Here is a 17,645-nt window from a genome sequence, read left to right on the forward strand (position 1 = left end):
CCCTCAGCTTATAGCTTAAATCATAGAACCATAGAATCATAGGATCAGTAAATGTTGGAAAAGACTCCTAAGGTCATCTAGCCCAACCATCAGCCCATCCCACCATGCCAGCTAATTGTCCCTAAATGTCACATTTCCATGTTTCTTGAACACTGCAGGGTCAGTGACTCCATCACCTTCCTGGGCAGCCTGTTAGGTCTCTTTTGGGAAATTTTTTGGTCCTAATCTTACTTTATGATCTCTTTTATTGTCAGGACCTCCATTTCCTACCCTTTAGAGGTAATGGTTACTTTTTCTTTGCCACAAATACTGAGTTGCCTCGTTCCCCTGTCAGGAGGTCTGTAGATCTTATTGGAATATTGTGCCACTGCTTTCTGCCAGCAAACAAATGGAAGGGGCACAATTAGTTTGCTAAGTCTGCATTTTGTGGCTACTTGACAAAATCCAGCTTGACCGATTCTCAGGAACTGCTGGAATCACAATGTCCCGATTCAAAATAAATATTCATTATCACAGACACCCAAATCTCACATAGGTAAAGACACTGAGGACACACATTTGTTTTACAGCTACCTGGGGTAATGTGTTGCCAAATTCAAAGTTGCGTGCGTTTCAAAACTTCCCTTTAGCAAGAGGCTGAGGTCACAGACGAAATGGTTAATTATGTTGGAATTCCCAACAAATCCCCCAGATGTGAAACTGGTGCATATCACTATGTAAAGAGGATGTAGGCCATTGAGACTGGATGGACGCAGGCCTCTTTTGGCACAGTGGGCTACAGATAGCGGTGTATTGGTCATACGCCATGATAGTCATAAGGCAGCACTCAGCAATCCCAAAGAGCATTAATTTCTAAAGTTATGCTGCTCAGTCAAAGGAAAATGTCTTCGTTCCCTGAGGCCAAGGGCCCAGCATGTTGGATGTGATGGTTGTAGACTAACTATGATCCACAAGGGGAAAGTGGCTGAGGAAGAAGTACATGGGAGTGTGCAAGTCCTGGCTGGTCCTGACCAGAGCCATCATGACAATCTTCCCAGGAGCATCAGCAGAAACACCTCAAAGAGAGGGATCTGCATACCCAGGCTTTCATCCCAGGAGGATGAAACTGTGGACTGTATACTTAACTATCACAAACATTTTCTTCCCTAAAATGGACTCCCACAAAGAAGAGAATAGTAAAAATAACAAGAAAAAAATAGATCCTCTCCTACCTACACTTTGTGTTTATCCCATCTAATGGTTCTTTCAATAAATACTTATTGATTACAGAGCTCTCTATTCAGAGGGGGAAAAATATATTAGCTTTGCCTAAATCAAAGTATTTTGTCAAAATCAAATATTCCAGTGAAATATACTGAGTGCATTAAGCATTTCACCACCGGTGCAAACAATCCACACAGCGTTACAGACAGGAGTGTCTCTCCACTTGCCTGTACGTCATTCACAGTTCAGCTATGGCATTTGAAAAGAAATTATTCGTTAAGTTCAACAGTGCCTTATTAAAACAATTAGACCTGTTTGCCCTTCCCTTAGAAATGCTTAGAAAGATGCTGTAGGAAACATGAGCCTGACATCTGTTTGATGGTAGGAAATGTTCATCCAAATGGTTGGTATTTTGTTCAAAGAATATTCATACCAGCCTTTCCATGCTCTGTTCTGCAGAGCTCTGATAATAATATCTTAACTGAAACATCCCCTCCTTGATAAACGCAAAGCATCTATACTTTGTTGGTCATGTTAGTGAGAAACTTATATTATGAGAAAATATGAGGTTTCTCTCACTTGTGTTATGCAGTGCTCGGAAGCATTGTCCTCTCAATGGAAAATGGAGAGCTAGACTTGATGTCTAAAGCTTTAGGTCCGAGAACTAACTTTTAGGAGATAAGATTAGGTCACCCAAATAATAGAAGGAAGTATAGCAAGGTGTGGAGAAGGAAATAGAGATTCATCCCACCCCATATCAAAACTCTCCATACTTGAAGACTCCAATTTAAACTCAGGCACATGGTCTAGGGCAGCTCCTTCTCCTGGGAAGGAGCCTCCAGGTTTCTAACAGGCTCACTGTGGTCTCAGAAAAGAAGACTCAACTACAGCTCTTAGAACATTTTAGGCTGTAGATGAGTGGTTTGATTATGAGGGTGGCCACATTGTAGAAGACAGAGGGCTACCTTGTCCAGTCTTCTGGACATAGGCACATGAAGAAAACCATCCTGTAGGATCGACAACAAGAGCCATCAGATGGGAGGCACATGTGTGGAAGGCTTTGGATCTACTCCATGCAGAGTGCATCTTCAGGGTGGTGTAGAGGAGAGAGATGCAGGAGAGAAAGATGACCACGGCTGTGCCCAACGTGTGTATGATTACAAAGACAAAGATGACAGTCTCACTACTGTGGTTTGATACTTAAAATTCTGGATTTTATTTTCCCAGCACTTGCATTTTTATGCAAATAATCAGATCTTTATTCACCCTCATTTGGAAAGAAAATGTGAATTCCTGCAGGTCGTAGATGAGTAGGAAGGGAAACTCTCACATGATGGAACAAATGTCTGTAGATGGTGTGATAGCTGTTGCAAAGGATTCCAGGAAAGTTCTAAGTTAGCAAATCTCATGATGGAAAATATGATTCAGCTTTAGAGAGGAAGCCTAGAATCATCATGCACTTTTAGAGCTTTTAACTGATAGCATTTAGCTGATACTGTGATTTGTTTTATAGGATGGCTCAGGGCAGCCGCACAGACATGCACATAGACCTAGAGCAAGAGAAAGTCACAGGTTTCTGACTCTAATGCCACTCAGACCTTCTCCTTTGGCTTTTAATTACTATTCCAGTCTTAAAATCAGATTACTACATGTTACTCACAGTGGGTAATTTCATGTTGGTAGATTCATAATGTACATCTTTAGGAGCTCTGGTACATCAAGGCATCTTAAATGTACTACTATTCAGATAAGACACTTTCTTGAAAACTGAATAAATTTTAAAACATACTGATTCCAAAAGCTGTTTTGTTATTGATTTGTAGTCCTATTCTGCTGACAGCTGGAAATGTTGCTTTTCTTCATCACAAAAGTAGGCACTACCTCGTTTAATACTTGCATAAATTGTCACTGCCAAAGTGAAAGAAAAAGAATTAGTGTAACCCTAACCCTAACCCTAACCCTCTTACTGTAAAGAAAACCCACTGTGGTATAGCTGAAGGAGCCCCTAAAAGCGATGTAAAATGACATGAGCAAGAAACCCTGTTGCGTAAAGCAGGAAAGATTCTGTTTTGCCACGGTGCTACGGCTGCTCCTATTCAAGCTCAGCCTCAGAAAGCATTCCTCCTTTGAAGAACTTAGTCCCTCAGTATGTCCTCCAATTACCAATTGGATGTTGTAACTATCGTCTTCAGGATGTTGGCAATGTCTTATTTTTGAATTTGGTTGAATGTTCCCTATGACTTTCAAGGCTGAATTCTTTTCTTCCTGGCCATCACAAGCGTATTTTCCAAAGCTTCAATCTGATAATAACGCTACCATGTAAACTTGCAGTCTAAGTACTCTAAACATCATGACAGATAGTTATGCTTTGGCAAGTTCAAGTTTACATCAGCTAAGTGACAATACAGACAGAAGGAGGAAAGTAGAAGCCCTGCTTTTCCACATCAACAAAGATGTCAATCTTCACGGCCCATGTTAGATTCTGCAATGCAGATGTTCCAATTAGGTAAATATCTAATGTTTTATTGCATACACTGCACACAAATACACAGTTTTACACATACATCAGTGCTGGTTCCCCGTTGCTGAATTGGAGAACTTTGGTGAATCTTTCCAGCTGGAGTGCTTCCATAATTACAAGGTGTTGAGATGCTGCCTCTGAGAGAGGCTGTTTTTCAATAACATCACTTGCTGATCTTGGTACGCTCCTGCTCCCAGAAGACAGCCCATCTCAAGAGTTGAGGAATTAATAGCTCCTCGTCTCTGTCTCTCTTGAAATCACTAAGGGAAGCATAAAAAAAGCAATAGAGATTGACCCAATGAGGCTGTTGGCAGCTTACCCCAACCATCTAAGCTGGAAAGTAATAAATGTTGAAGACAAGAAATAGCCTCTGGGAGAGACATCCAACACCGTGTGGAATCAAGAGAGAAAAGAAGACAAAGAATAAAGATTCAGAATAAATTCGCTTCTCTGAAGTTCTGATTTATACAGCAAGCTGGATGGTGGAAAAACACTTTTTTAAGTCAATGACTGTGAATTAATTATAGAGAGATCAGATTAGAGGCAATGGTGTCAAAGGGAAGTAGCAGTAAGTGACAGCAGCAAAACTTGCCACTACGTGAAAACATCCTTGCCCGGTGTTAAGAGGTACACTGGGGCAAACATACAGAGAAGAAACCTTTAATACGGAGTGGGAATATTATCAGAATAAATGTTAATGAATATAGGCTTCACTTCCCTTAGTATGGTGAAAACTGAAGATGAAAACAATGCATGTGGTGAAGTCCAGAATGATGTAAAAGGGAAGGCTTGCTTTTAGACCTTTATTTTGACCTCATATTCGACCCTTCTCTAACTGCTTAGATATTGCATGGTCAATTAGATTTCAAGTCAGTTCTCCACCTATTCCAGACATGGCATGGAACCTCCTAAGTTCAGGTGAACATCAGTACTGAAAAAAGCTTTCACAGCAGCTGAGACCAACTGGATAAATCAGGGCAAGTGTTCCCTGACACTCAGTATGGGGCTGATGTGCTGGGAAAATGCCCAGGTATGTCTAATCCAGGTAGGAATGCAATGGGCTTTATAAATCTTTATGGTCCTTTCTATGGGACAAAGCCACCAACTTGACTGTAATGGTCTCCATTTCACTGTAGATAATGGCTTCTTCAGGTTGGAGCAGCCAGACTGGAAAAATCATGGTGGGTCTGAACTAGTCCTGGGCGCACACATCTATTGAACCACAACCTTCACCCCCTGCTGGCTGTGAAAAGTACAGAGGCAGTTGTCTTATCAGTTTCTCAACTGACAGATGAAATCACACCTATGGAAGTCAGGGATCCAAACAAGGAGTCCTAGTTATATGGTGTCTGTATCCATGCATTCTGTTTTAAAGCATGGTCTCCTATAAGGGGAAAAAAACTGTATAGCAAAGGACATGTTAAGAACTGGGAGCTCTTTAAAAGAGATGCTTGCAGTAAATTGCCCTTTGAATGCCCCTTCCCACCTCCTTCTTGATTTTTGGAGTGGATGGTGAAGAATATCTTTCAGTCATCATGACCTCCACCTGTTCTGTCTCTTAAGGCTGCCACGGGTTGTCACGGGTCATCGATATCTGTGACAATAACATTGCTGTAGACCAGCAATTAGCAAAAGATTTTCACAGTGCTGTGTGCATAGCTAAATCTCTGTTAGCAGTTCAGGCTGTTATGACTCATGGATTCTCATTAAGGAGCGAGCAGTATACAAGCAAGAATCACTTCTCTTAGGAAGCCAAATTGTGGCCAAGGAAAGGACAAAGGCTCCTTGCTGACCACAAGAACTTGTGGAAATCTGTGTCAAGGCAGCAAGTAGCTGCAATCAAAGAACGTCATTCAATGGAAATATGCACAAAGCTCTTGAATGCTTGGGAGATGTGCTCCTTACCCGGGAGTGGGGAGGATGGCTTCAAGTTGTAACACTCCAGATTTCCTGTGTTTTCCTCCTGAGCCTGTGGTTACATCCCAAGTGGAAAAGCCTTTGCAGCCAGCCAAAGGAGTGGCCTCCATCCACAGGGAGGTGTGAGCTGAATGGTCAGGGTGCCGCTCCATTGGGACCATCCCGTGGTATAAATCACTGCAGCAACACTACCTTTGGGGACGCTGCTATTTACAGCAGCTAATGGCTCGCTCGTCTGCGTTAGTTAAAGGTGAAATATTTCTGCTGAGGTGCACATCAGTATTTTGAACTCAAAAGCATATTTGGATCAGAAATTACGGCACTTGTGGTATCTTGAAGGAGACTGGGAGAAGAAGAGAGAACACTCTCAAGGGGAGATCAGCTCACAAAGTAAGGCTGAAATAAAGTGCATACATTCATCTGAAGGAAAAGGATTCTGCAATGACTGCTCAGATCCCAGCATTCATCTGATAGGGTAAGACTGATCCTCGCCTTTACTCCTGTAAATTTGTGATTATCCTATTTTAAATCTTCATGTTATCAGGAACACAAACCTATATTTCCTCTATCGCTAAGGTGAATAGCTTGAATAGGTGCCTTAATTCAGACAACTGGAAATACATGAGCCTGGCTCAGCACAGCTCCATGGTCTCCTCCCTGGCTAAGGTGAGCAGTGGGAGCTGCTGGGGAGAGATAAGCTTTGCCCTCTGAAAATGGGATGGGAGAAGTTTTGTGAGTAACTTCATTGCCAGGATGCTCTGCTGTGCCACAGAGCTTCCTCTGTGAAGGCTTTCCTCCATTGACTGTCAATTAAAGCAGTGAATTTTTACAGTGGCTCTATTTTTCCTCCAGTTTTTCCCCACGTTCTTTCCCTCCCTTTTGCCAAACCTGTGAGCCATACCCTGAAAATGAGGAGCAATTCAGTCAGATGCTGCTGCCTGAGCACACTGGGAATGGCACTGGGGTTACCCTGTGTTCCAGGACACGGTGGATCCCAGTTCTACCTGGCTGCAATCACTGCACCACAGCTGGCTCATATTCATAAACGCACACAGCTCCCTGCCCCAACACTTCAGTTACATCTGCAAATCAGGTTTCATCCCCCAGCCTGTCCCTGCAAACTTAAGATGTGATGAATGCCATCAATGCGTGGTAGTGGTTAACAGGGAGATGATGAGCTGGGACACAATCATTCATTTATCATTTGTTAAATTCATACGTACTCTTTATAGGTGTGAACTTAACACCCAGAGGAATGCATTTGCTCACAGTGTCATGGGGGCAATCAAGACATAATTTTATGCTTAACACTTAATTTTATATTCTCTAAGTTATATGAAGGAAATGTTTGATGCCCACCCTAGTGCAAATTATCAACTTTAAATCCAAATTTCTCTCATGATCTCTCTGAATTCATCTTCCCAGTGCTTCTAAGACTGTAACAACAAACTCCTAATTTATTGAGTGAGTTTCAGGATCACGCCACATCCCCTTCTCCCTCCCAGAGACTCTCTTTTCTGCAGTGTCTTGTCCAAAACTAAGGAAGAAAAGTGTCTATATTTTCACTTATACTCCAAACTATTACAACTGTAGCCTGAATATCCTCCTGAATTCCAAACCTTCCTGTTCTGTGTGTTTTCTAGTCTGTTTGAGGTGGGAAGGAAGGGAAACAAAGTCAGAGAGAGTCATAATCAACAAGAAGCCAAGGACAGAGTCTGTTGTCCACTGCCCTATCCCTTGATCTCATCAACCTGGAGGTTTCAAAATAAGATCCTGAGAAAGAAACAGAACTTCCTTAAGACCTCTACAGTCAGAGAAATGAGATGCCTTCAGCAGGATCTCTCCGCAGGCTGGGAGGGGTGTTTAGAAGACTTCACTTTAGAATGGGCTTCCTCTTTCCTTGACCTGGAGAAGAAAGCAAAGCCTAGCCGAGCTGGCTAACTTCTTGTAGTTAATGTGCAGCCCAGCCTCTCCTAGCTCCCTAGAATTGATGGATCTGGATGCCCCAGATGCATATGCATGAATCATCAAGTTACCCAACATCAGCTTAAAAAAAAAATCACAATAAAAGGCATAACTTTTACTGTCCTGTGTCTTTGTGCTCTCCCCCTTGGTAGAGAGGAGGCCCTGAATGGCGGAGGAGAATCGCACCTTGGCAGCAGAGTTCATTCTTGAGGGCTTGAGTGATCATCCTAAGATGAAGGCAGTCCTCTTTGTGGTGTTTCTGCTCATCTACATCATCACACTTCTGGGCAATGTAGGGATAATCATCCTCATCCAAGGTGACCCCAGGCTCCACACTTCCATGTACTTCTTCCTCGGCAGCCTCTCAGTGGTTGACATCTGCTTCTCCTCCGTGGTTACCCCCAGGACTCTAGTGAACTTCCTATCAGAGAGGAGGACTATTTCCTTCACTGGCTGCACAGGCCAAACTTTCTTCTACATTGTCTTTGTGACCACTGAGTGCTTCCTGCTGGCTGTCATGGCATACGACCGGTACGTTGCCATCTGCAACCCATTGCTCTACTCAACTATTATGACTCGCAGGCTGTGCATGCAGTTAGTGGTAGGGTCCTACATCGGGGGCATCCTCAATGCCATTATACAGATGGCTTTCATAGTCAGGCTGCCCTTCTGTGGCTCCAATGTCATAAACCACTTTTTTTGTGACGTTCCTCCCCTCCTGGCCCTGTCCTGTGCCAGCACCTACATCAGCGAGATGATCCTCTTCACCCTAGCTGGCATCATTGAACTCAGCACCGTCGCCACTATCCTAGTCTCCTACATCTTCATCTCCTGGGCCATCCTGAGGATCCGTTCAGCTGAAGGCAGGCAAAAAGCCCTCTCTACCTGTGCATCCCACCTGACGGCTGTCACCCTGTTGTATGGAACAACGATATTCATGTATTTGCGCCCCAGCTCGAGTTATTCCCTCAACACAGATAAGGTGGTCTCTGTCTTCTACACAGTGGTGATTCCAATGCTGAACCCACTCATCTACAGCCTGAGGAACCAGGAGGTGAAGGGTGCACTGAGCAGAGTAGTAGAAAGGATTACAGTTCAGGTCTGAGCAGAGTGGATGACACAGGAGCTGAAGAAGACCCTGAAAACCACAAATGCTCTGAGCACCATAGGGCAGGTGTCGGGCCATCCAGCTATGGGGATTCATCTTGGGCTGTGGAGGCTCTGACCATGGAGATGTTCAAAATATGCCCTGATGAGCCATGAGCAGCCTGGCCTGGCTGTGAGGTCAGCCCTGCCTTGAGCAGGAGTGGGATCATTTTGAGAAGAAAGGATTTCTTAGAGGTCTCAGGTCCTATGGGGGGCAAATGGCACCTATGCAAACATCTGTATGCATAGAATTGCATACAGACTACGCATTTACCTACATAATAACAACATATTCCTTTGTGTTCACGTACACATTTATTAGAGACATCCTCATCAACCCCTAGCTCAAATTAGATGTAATACCAAGCTGTAGCCTCTGCTCAGTAAATGAAGGAGTGGGGGACATGCTGTTGTTGGGTTTAGAAGACAAGCGCCTATACCAGAGGAATGCCAAATTACAGCACAGAAGCTTTCAAGTTCCCACAGAGTTTAGCAGCATGACATGGACAGTCTGACTGTATGATCTTGGAGGTCTTTTCCAACCACAGTAACTCTGTGGTTCTATGAGTTGGAATCAGCATTTCTCCTCCTTAAGGCTAACCTGGGCTGATGTGTACTTGGTAAGAAAGTGAAAATAGTTCCCTTATTCAGAATGGCTGGAGTGAAGCCAGGACATCCCACTCTGCTTGGCATGCAGCTGCTGTTAGATGTGTTGGCATTTAGAAGATGGCCCCTGCAAACCTCTGAGAGGTTTGCCCAAGTTTCAGTGTAGTTGATATTTGTTAGCTCTTTTTGGGTGGCCATATGTCTTTCTTCTTCCTTTCTTCTCCTTCCTCCCTCCCTCCCTTTTTTCCTTTCCTTTCCTTTCCTTTCCTTTCCTTTCCTTTCCTTTCCTTTCCTTTCCTTTCCTTTCCTTTCCTTTCCTTTCCTTTCCTTCCCTTCCCTTCCCTTCCCTTCCCTTCCCTTCCCTTCCCTTCCCTTCCCTTCCCTTCCCTTCCCTTCCCTTCCCTTCCCTTCCCTTCCCTTCCCTTCCCTTCCCTTCCCTTCCCTTCCCTTCCCTTCCCTTCCCTTCCCTTCCCTTCCCTTCCCTTCCCTTCCCTTCCCCTCCCCTCCCCTCCCCTCCCCTCCCCTCCCCTCCCCTCCCCTCCCTTCCCTTCCCTTCCCTTCCCTTCCCTTCCCTTCCCTTCCCTTCCCTTCCCTTCCCTTCCCTTCCCTTCCCTTCCCTTCCCTTCCCTTCCCTTCCCTTCCCTTCCCTTCCCTTCCCTTCCCTTCCCTTCCCTTCCCTTCCCTTCCCTTCCCTTCCCTTCCCTTCCCTTCCCTTCCCTTCCCTTCCCTTCCCTTCCCTTCCCTTCCCTTCCCTTCCCTTCCCTTCCCTTCCCTTCCCTTCCCTTCCCTTCCCTTCCCTTCCCTTCCCTTCTCTTCCCCTCCCCTTCCCCTTCCCCTTCCCCTTCCCCTTCCCCTTCCCCTTCCCCTTCCCCTTCCCTTTCCACTTTCTGCTATTCAAAGGTTTGAAACAAAGCTCTAATTAGCTTTCTAATTTATGTCCACAGTGGCTTGTTAGATACAAGCAGAATGTTTTCAGTAGAGGCCACATCCAGAAGGCATTCAGCTGGGTGGGAGGCATTTGGGAAAAGGAGTTTGAAAAAAGAAACAAACAGAACAACAATGGAGGATAACAATAACAGCAAAGTCTTTCTTTCTTACACAGAGATAACTCCTGGCTGAAATTACAGCTCCCATCTTTCACCGTTCTAGTTGGAAACTGTCGGGTGCTGTGAACTCCCAGCAGGGGAATGGTGGTCACATTTATTTCTTCCCCACCTCTAGGAAAGTTTTCTGTGACCCTCCGGCATTTAGACAAGCTGTCTGAGGTAGAGAAGTCTGAGATGTAAGCTGGATGAGGCCTTTCTAACTCAGTGTGAGATCCACTGTCTCATACACAGTATTTCCTGTACATCATCACTGCCTATGGGGTACCACTGGGAACAGATGTTCCCTTTTCTGCTATCTGAAAATGCTATCTGAAAATGCACATCTCTATCCTGATGCAGATATTCCAGGTTTTACAATAAAGGAAATGAAAATACGCCATGATCTCACAGCCATAATTTTGGGGTTGTAATGTCAGAAAATCCTAATGAAGGGCCACCTGGTTGGTCAGGGGGCTTATTGGAAGGTCTTACAATGGTTTACCCAAGAGATGCAAGATCTTACTGATCACAAGCAGGAAAGCAGCAGCCACAAATGCAGGTCCTTTCCCCGGGGGGAAAAGGATGAATATTGGTGGGTCTGCTGGTGGCTGCTTAGCAGAATGTGGAACTGTGAGCATGAAGAGGGCACGACCTGAGGCTGCAGGGTATGGCTTGCAGTTCAATTTCTTTCTGCTCTGGACAATGGCTTCAAGAGATGTGACTCCTGTTGGGGAGTTTCATCTGCCCTTTCTGAGATGAAGTCCATGCCCCCGGGCTTTAGTTCAATACCAAGACTCCCTGACATGAAGCAGCTGCTGGCAGGAGGACGCACAAAAGTTCATTGTGCTGCAGTCCACTGCTTTTCCTCTGACAGAGTGAAAAGCAGCTCTAAATCCCCATTAATAATAATGGAAGGCCATGCACATCACCTGCAGGGCATCTGAAATGAGGTGTCTGGCTGCGGAGCTGAAGTTTCCCCTGGAGCAAAGTGTTGGAAGATCACGATGGCTTTTAAGCGTGCATCCGTTTGTCAGATACCAGATAAGATGAGCACTTTCTCTGCTCTCTGGTATAACCCTGTCAAGTAATGATTAATGTTATCCAGGAAAAAAATCGATGCTTGGTTTTTCTTTTCATCCCATGTATTGCAGACCGTCATTTTAGGAGCAGATGATTTTATCTCAGGTGAGCTGAGAGAGAGTCTGAATTTACCTTTTATCTCCAGCTTTGGCATCCTGTCCAAAGAAAAGCCCAGTAGGGTAAAATCTTGGTTTTATTACTGCTCCATTTTACATGAGGTCAAGTTACACTGAGAGAGAAGCCACTTTTTATAGTCCTTTCACCTAGATGTGGCCTTCCTGGGAGATTTCCTGCCCGAATTCCTAGGATACGGATTTCCCACCCAGGTTCTGACACTGTCCTCATCAGAAAAGATACATTTCAGCACACAGTATGCTGAAAGTTAGATGTATTTCAGCAGAAACGACACAAAAGCTGTCATCTTGATGTGAGCGTGATCTATGGTCTGCGTCAAGTCTGAATGAGCATAGCCTACCGGTGTGTAGCATGCATGCCTTATTATATGCCAAACTCGTACTCGTTACTTTTATTTTCCCCTTTTCTTAGCTGAAGTGAAGGTACACAAATTATCCAACAGTTAAATCCATTTCCTCAGTGCTTTTGAGCAAACTGTGCCCACAGAATCTCCTGGTCCATGAGCTGCACCATCTCAACGAAGAGAGGTGAAGCAGCTACATGCCTCATCCAGGCACAACCTTGGCTGAAAGGCTGCCTGGTTTCATACCTTATCAATATCTGTATTTCTTTGCTTCCCTTTGGAGAAGGGAAGAACCGGCTGATCTTCCAAATGCTGGCCTCCATTTGAGCACAGGGTGCTCAAACACTTGGCTGCTGCAAAGCCACAAGGCACCAGGGAGTCACAGAATCATAAATTCAACAAGGTTGGAGAAGATATCCAGGACCACACAGTCCATCCACCTACCACTAGTGTTGCCCACTAAACCCTGTTGTCCCTTAGTACCACACCTACGTGTTTCTTGAACACCTCCATGGACACTGACTCCACCATCCCCCTGAGCAGCCCATTCCAACACCTGACCACTTTTTTGGAGAAGAACTTGCTCCTAATATCCAACCTGAACCTCCCCTGGAGCAAGTTAAGACCATTCCCTCTCATCCTATTCCTAGTCATTTGGGAGAGGAAGCCGACATCCACCATGCAAACTTACTGAAGGTGCACTCAATCCCCTCATCCAGGTCATTAATCAAGATTTCAAACAGGACAGGCCCCAGCACTGACCCCTGGGGAACACCACTTATGACCAGTCACCGTGCTCTCTCAGGATTTGCCTAAGGGCAATTGTAAAATTAAAATGGTAGCACTATGAGATTCCATTTCTAATTTGCCCTGAATCCAATGAGCATCACTGTCTTATTTTAGCCAAATAGTGAATGCCTTTTCTGCCTGCCTCGTCTGTTGTTTTGTTAGTTTTTGTTTGTTGGTTGGCTTGTTTAAACCCAAATCAAACCCGTGTCGGGTCCTTTCTGCAGTTTCAGCTATAAACATTTAAAAGGTTTGTATTGATCTGACCAACAGTGTAAGTTTTCTTCTCAGAGAGTATTTACCTCATATTGACTTGAAGTACCAGACAAGAATTAACATTCTTAACACTGTTAATGGATTTGGACCTCAACCTCAACCCGAGTTAACAGCTTGTTGCCCGGGGTGAGATGCCATGAGGAAAACAGTTGGCAGAAAGCTTGTTCAGTGTTTAATTAAGACACATCCTTTTCCTTCCACGAACTACATAAATTCTGGTAGAAACTGTACAGCCACGATTCCACGCATAAATGCAAAAGTGAATTAACTGTACGTCTTACAAAAGGCACCTTTGTAAACCAGGGCTTTTCTAAGAGAAACGCAACCAAGGGAAGGGGATGTACTGCTGAGTAAGAGAGAAGAGTCAGAGTACACAGTGAGAAGCTTGAGAGAGTATTTTCTCTCTTGCTCTCCTGAGTGCTTCTTTGACATCCTTATTCCTCAAGCTGTAGATCAGAGGGTTGAGCATAGGAACAAGCAAGGTGTAAAACACCGCCGTGACTTTCTCCATGTCCAGCGAGTACTTGGAGCCTGGCTGCATGTGGCTGAGGCCAGCAGGAACGTAGAACAAGGTGACAGTCAGCAGGTGGGAGGCACAAGTGGAGAAGGCTTTGTGCCGTCCCCTGGCAGACCTGATGCTCAGGATGGAGATGAGAATGTATCCATATGAGATGACGACGATGAGGAGCACAGTCATGGAAATGGTCCTGTTGAAGGTGACGAGCAGAAGCTCATTGAGGCGGCTGTCAGAGCAGGTGAGTTTCAGCAGAGGGTTGGTGTCACAGAAGTAATGGTTGATGATACTGGGGCCACAGAATGGCAAGGGCAGCAAGCAGCACGTCTGTGTTAGTGAGTTCAGAACGCCCCCCAGGTACGAGCCAGCCACCAGCTTCACGCAGAGACACTTGGGCATGGAAATAGTGTAGAGCAAGGGGTTGCAAATAGCTACATAGCGGTCATATGCCATCACGGCTAGCAAGAGCACCTCTGTGGTCACAAACATGAGGAAAAAGAAATGCTGGGTCAAGCAAGCGGAGTAGGAAATGGTTTTATTATCCAGCAAGAAACCAATAAGCAGCCTTGGAGAAAAGACAGAGGAGTAGCAAAGATCAACAACAGACAGATGGCAGAGAAAGAAGTACATGGGAGTGTGCAGCTGGGGGCTCCTCGCGATCACTGTGATCAGCCCAACATTACCCAGCAGGGTGACGAGATAAATCACTGAGAACACTATGAAGAGAGGAGTCTGCAGCTCGGGCTCACCTGTCAGTCCTAGGAGGATGAACTGACTCCCCACCGTGCTGTTCCCTTCAGCCATTATCACCAAGTATCAGCACGGCACGCCTGCTGGAAGGAGAGAAAACCGTGCAGTAAGGAAGAGCAACGGCACGGCTGGTGTACGAAGCTGCTAGCAGTGAGTGTAGCACGGGATAGTGGGGACATCTACTGTATGGGAGACGTATGGGCCGGCTAAGAGGCTTTTTCTCTGCGTCAATACATTTGCAGCGCTCCTTTATGGCTTCGACCCTCAACATCAAAGTCCCCAAAGTAAACGGTGGCTCGGAAGCTTCGTGCCACAGAGGGGATCGTTAGAAACTCTCTGAAGAGTTTTGGTCAGCCTGAACCGGGGTCCGGTCCCCGTCCCAACCCCTCCCACTCCCCACCCCCACCACTCCCCCCTCGGCATTAGTTTGCTCAGTGCTGATGTGGGCTGTGGGGGAAATTCATTTTGGTAAAGCCACAGCTGGGAGAAAAAAAAGCATCCAGTAAAGCTTAACGGGATGCCAAGGTTGGGCAGCTGAGCTCTCTAGGTGAAAATAATCACTGCTAGGCATCTGCCCATGATTTAAGATGCAGCAGCGTCCAAAGACAGAGACCTGCATGGGAACCTTCATCCATTCCCCCGTACACTGTGGTTTTGAGCATGTGAGCAACAAAGCAGCGGCTCTATCAGCTGCAAGGTCTAACATGAGCTCCGAGCAGCACGCAGACAGAACTGAAGCTTCAGATTAACCTCCCTGATGAGCTGCGCACTGTCAGACACCAACACTGACAACATCACCCCTCACACACACAGCTTGAGATCCAAACTTGGATCCTGGGTGAAGATCCTTCCAAAGAAATAATAATTACCATTATGATTATGAAGCGACAGGAGCAGACTGTGTTGCTTTTTATCTGCAGTGTCACTTGCAGAGAGCAGGGCCATCGAGCTCCAAGCACAGCACACACAGCTGTCCGGTAGCAGCATCAGTACATAGTGGTACTATCAGAAATACTTGCTGCTCTTGGCTGCAGTGTGTTTATTAAAGACATCAGAGGGCTTAAAATCCAGGGTTACCTCTGTAACGTTAATGGAATTCCCCTGTGAAACAAGCCCAGCCTCTTTTCTAACTTAGCAACCAGCTGATACAGATCAACAAAGCACCCAAAAGCCACTGTTAACACCGGCATTAAAACGTGAGTTTCCCATATTCCAGCCCGTGCTTCATTTGTTGGCTGTTGTCACTGATTTACACTAATGGGTTTCCATTTGAAATCAGGATTTTGTTACCGACAAGGTTTAAGCTCCCACTCCAGAGAACTTGAGAAATGTTATATTTGCACACACACACACGTTTTATTCTTTAAAAAACTAAAACAAAACTAAAGCGGTAACAGAAAAGCACGTCGCTCTGACAGGTAGAAGGTTATGCTTAGTACAGAACTAAATAATAACTTTACAAGGCAATGTCTTTATTTTTCATTTCTCCTTAGCCTGGGACTTGTGTGCCTGTGTGTACAACGTGGAAGGATGCGTCAAGAAAGTAAGGGATGTTTTATTGCCTTCTTAGTTTTATTGCCATTTTTCTTGTTAAACATAAAACTGAGCCTGGTAGGAAGGCTGGGGCTTGAGTGCTGCTGTTTGAGCTCAGCTTGTCCTTGGTTTATACACATTAAGCCAGAACTTGAGTTCCTCACTAAAGGGAGCCTCTTACCTCATCATTTCATTCTCCTCCCAACTCCACCCTGTCCTGTATTCACCTCCCCCTGCTGTTTGTGTCGGAAGGACTTTGACATTAACACACACAGCACCCCTCCCAGCAAGAACACTAAGATGACCGCAGATTTATTAGCCTAAAGTTCCCAGCTGAGCATAAAAACTAACAACAGAGGTTTGTGCTTGGCCAGTCCAGCTATTTCCCCTTTTTGAACTTGGTTGCGGCGCTGTTGGTCTTGGCTTTCTTCTTGGCTGACCCCTTGGTTTCAGGCTCCTTGCGCTTGGCCGACGTGATGGAGCCTGTCACCTTGAAGAAGTCATCCAGCCGGCCCTGCGTGCTGCCCTGCCGGCTCTTACTCAGCCTCTTGACCCCATTGCGGATGCGCTCCTCGTTGAACTGCTTCTCCCCACACATGAACCGCACGAGCTCCTCCTCGTTTGGCTCCGTCCACTTCAGCTCGACGTCATCGGGGTTGACAACGTCAGGCTCCAGAAAGAGCTTCTGGGCCTCTTTGTGCAACCAGTTGTCAGGCAAGGGGTACTTCTTGGTGTCGATGTGCTGGATGATCTCTTCAATGGTTTTGTGCTGCTTGATGAGCTCGACCGCCCTCTTGGGCCCGATGCCGCGGATGCTCTCACAGTAGTCGCAGCCCAGGAGGATGCACAGATCCACAAACTGTTCCCAGGTCAGCCCCAGGTCCTGCAGGATGCGGCTCAGGTGGAACTCCTGGATGGGCAGCTTCTTTGCCTCGCTGGCAGTGAGGTGCCGCATCAGCACGGGGCTCCCAAAGGTCAGGCAATCCATGTCCTCCGTGGCGGCCGCGTACACCTTCCCTGCCTTCACCAACGTAGCACAGCTGGCTTCCGCCTCCCCCGGCGCCTCCACGTAGGGGATGCCCATCAACATCAGCAGCTTCTTGCACTCGTCGGTGTGCTGCTGGGTCACTTTCACCAACCTCTTGCTGAACTTCTCGATGTTGTTCTCCTCGCCGGCCTCCTGCGCCTCCTGCAGGTGCTTCTCGGCCTCGGAGCGGCGCTCCGTCCTCTTGGCCAGCTCCCCGGCTTTGAGCTGCGGCGGTTTGCCGTCGAACACGTAGACGGGCTTGATGCCGTTCTCCACCATGCGGATGGTGCGGTAGAACATGCCCATCAGGTGGCTGGTGGTCTCGCCCTCCTCGTTCTGCAGCAGCTCGGCGCCCTGCCGCACGGCGATCAGGAACTGGTAGATGCTCATGGAGGCGTCGATGGCCACCTTCCGCCCGAAGTACGACTTGATGTCGTTCTCCCGGATGGCGCCGGGCGCCACGTCGGCGATCAGCTTGGCCAAGCCGTGGATCCCCATCCTGCGGGCGCACGGCAACGCACCGGGGGGGGGAACGAGGGACAACGGGAGGAATCGAGGCCTCACGCGCCGCGGCCTCCCGCCCCGACTGCCACCCTCGGCCCCGCTCCGCTCTCTCCGAGCCCTCCTCGGCCCCCTCTCGCCACCGCTTCTCCCCTCGGCCCTCTCCGGCCTGCCGTTACCGCCCGCCGCAGCGCCCGGCCGCCATTACCGCTCCGCTCCGACCCTACGCCGTTCCCGCGCTAGGCCGCGCTGCCTGC

At 46.7% G+C, this 17,645-nt stretch overlaps 3 protein-coding genes across 3 annotated transcripts; 1 reads left to right on the top strand and 2 right to left on the bottom strand.

Annotated features, from left to right (window-relative positions):
* The first annotated feature begins 7,772 nt into the window (after window positions 1–7,772).
* Window positions 7,773–8,711, top strand: LOC140252884 (olfactory receptor 5AR1-like). The gene has a single exon (XM_072338099.1). It carries the CDS (start codon window positions 7,773–7,775, stop codon window positions 8,709–8,711), a length of 939 nt encoding a protein of 312 aa, XP_072194200.1.
* A 4,716-nt stretch (window positions 8,712–13,427) lies between these two features.
* On the bottom strand, window positions 13,428–14,396 carry LOC140252901 (olfactory receptor-like protein COR8). The gene has a single exon (XM_072338124.1). The coding sequence runs from the start codon at window positions 14,379–14,381 to the stop codon at window positions 13,428–13,430; it is 954 nt and encodes a 317-aa protein (XP_072194225.1). The 5' UTR covers window positions 14,382–14,396.
* Window positions 14,397–16,146: 1,750 nt separating this feature from the next.
* Window positions 16,147–17,635, bottom strand: FEN1 (flap structure-specific endonuclease 1). Its single transcript, XM_072338087.1, has one exon. It carries the CDS (start codon window positions 17,383–17,385, stop codon window positions 16,240–16,242), a length of 1,146 nt encoding a protein of 381 aa, XP_072194188.1. The 5' UTR covers window positions 17,386–17,635; the 3' UTR covers window positions 16,147–16,239.
* Between the last annotated feature and the right edge of the window lie 10 nt (window positions 17,636–17,645).

Source organism: Excalfactoria chinensis, chromosome 5 (assembly GCF_039878825.1).
Source record: "Excalfactoria chinensis isolate bCotChi1 chromosome 5, bCotChi1.hap2, whole genome shotgun sequence".
NCBI classification, from domain to species: domain Eukaryota; kingdom Metazoa; phylum Chordata; class Aves; order Galliformes; family Phasianidae; genus Excalfactoria; species Excalfactoria chinensis.

Bases quoted from the DNA above. Each gene is read 5' to 3' on its own strand.
- LOC140252884 (XM_072338099.1), top strand. From the start codon at position 7,773: ATGGCGGAGGAGAATCGCACCTTGGCAGCAGAGTTCATTCTTGAGGGC.
- LOC140252901 (XM_072338124.1), bottom strand. From the start codon at position 14,381: ATGGCTGAAGGGAACAGCACGGTGGGGAGTCAGTTCATCCTCCTAGGA.
- FEN1 (XM_072338087.1), bottom strand. From the start codon at position 17,385: ATGGGGATCCACGGCTTGGCCAAGCTGATCGCCGACGTGGCGCCCGGC.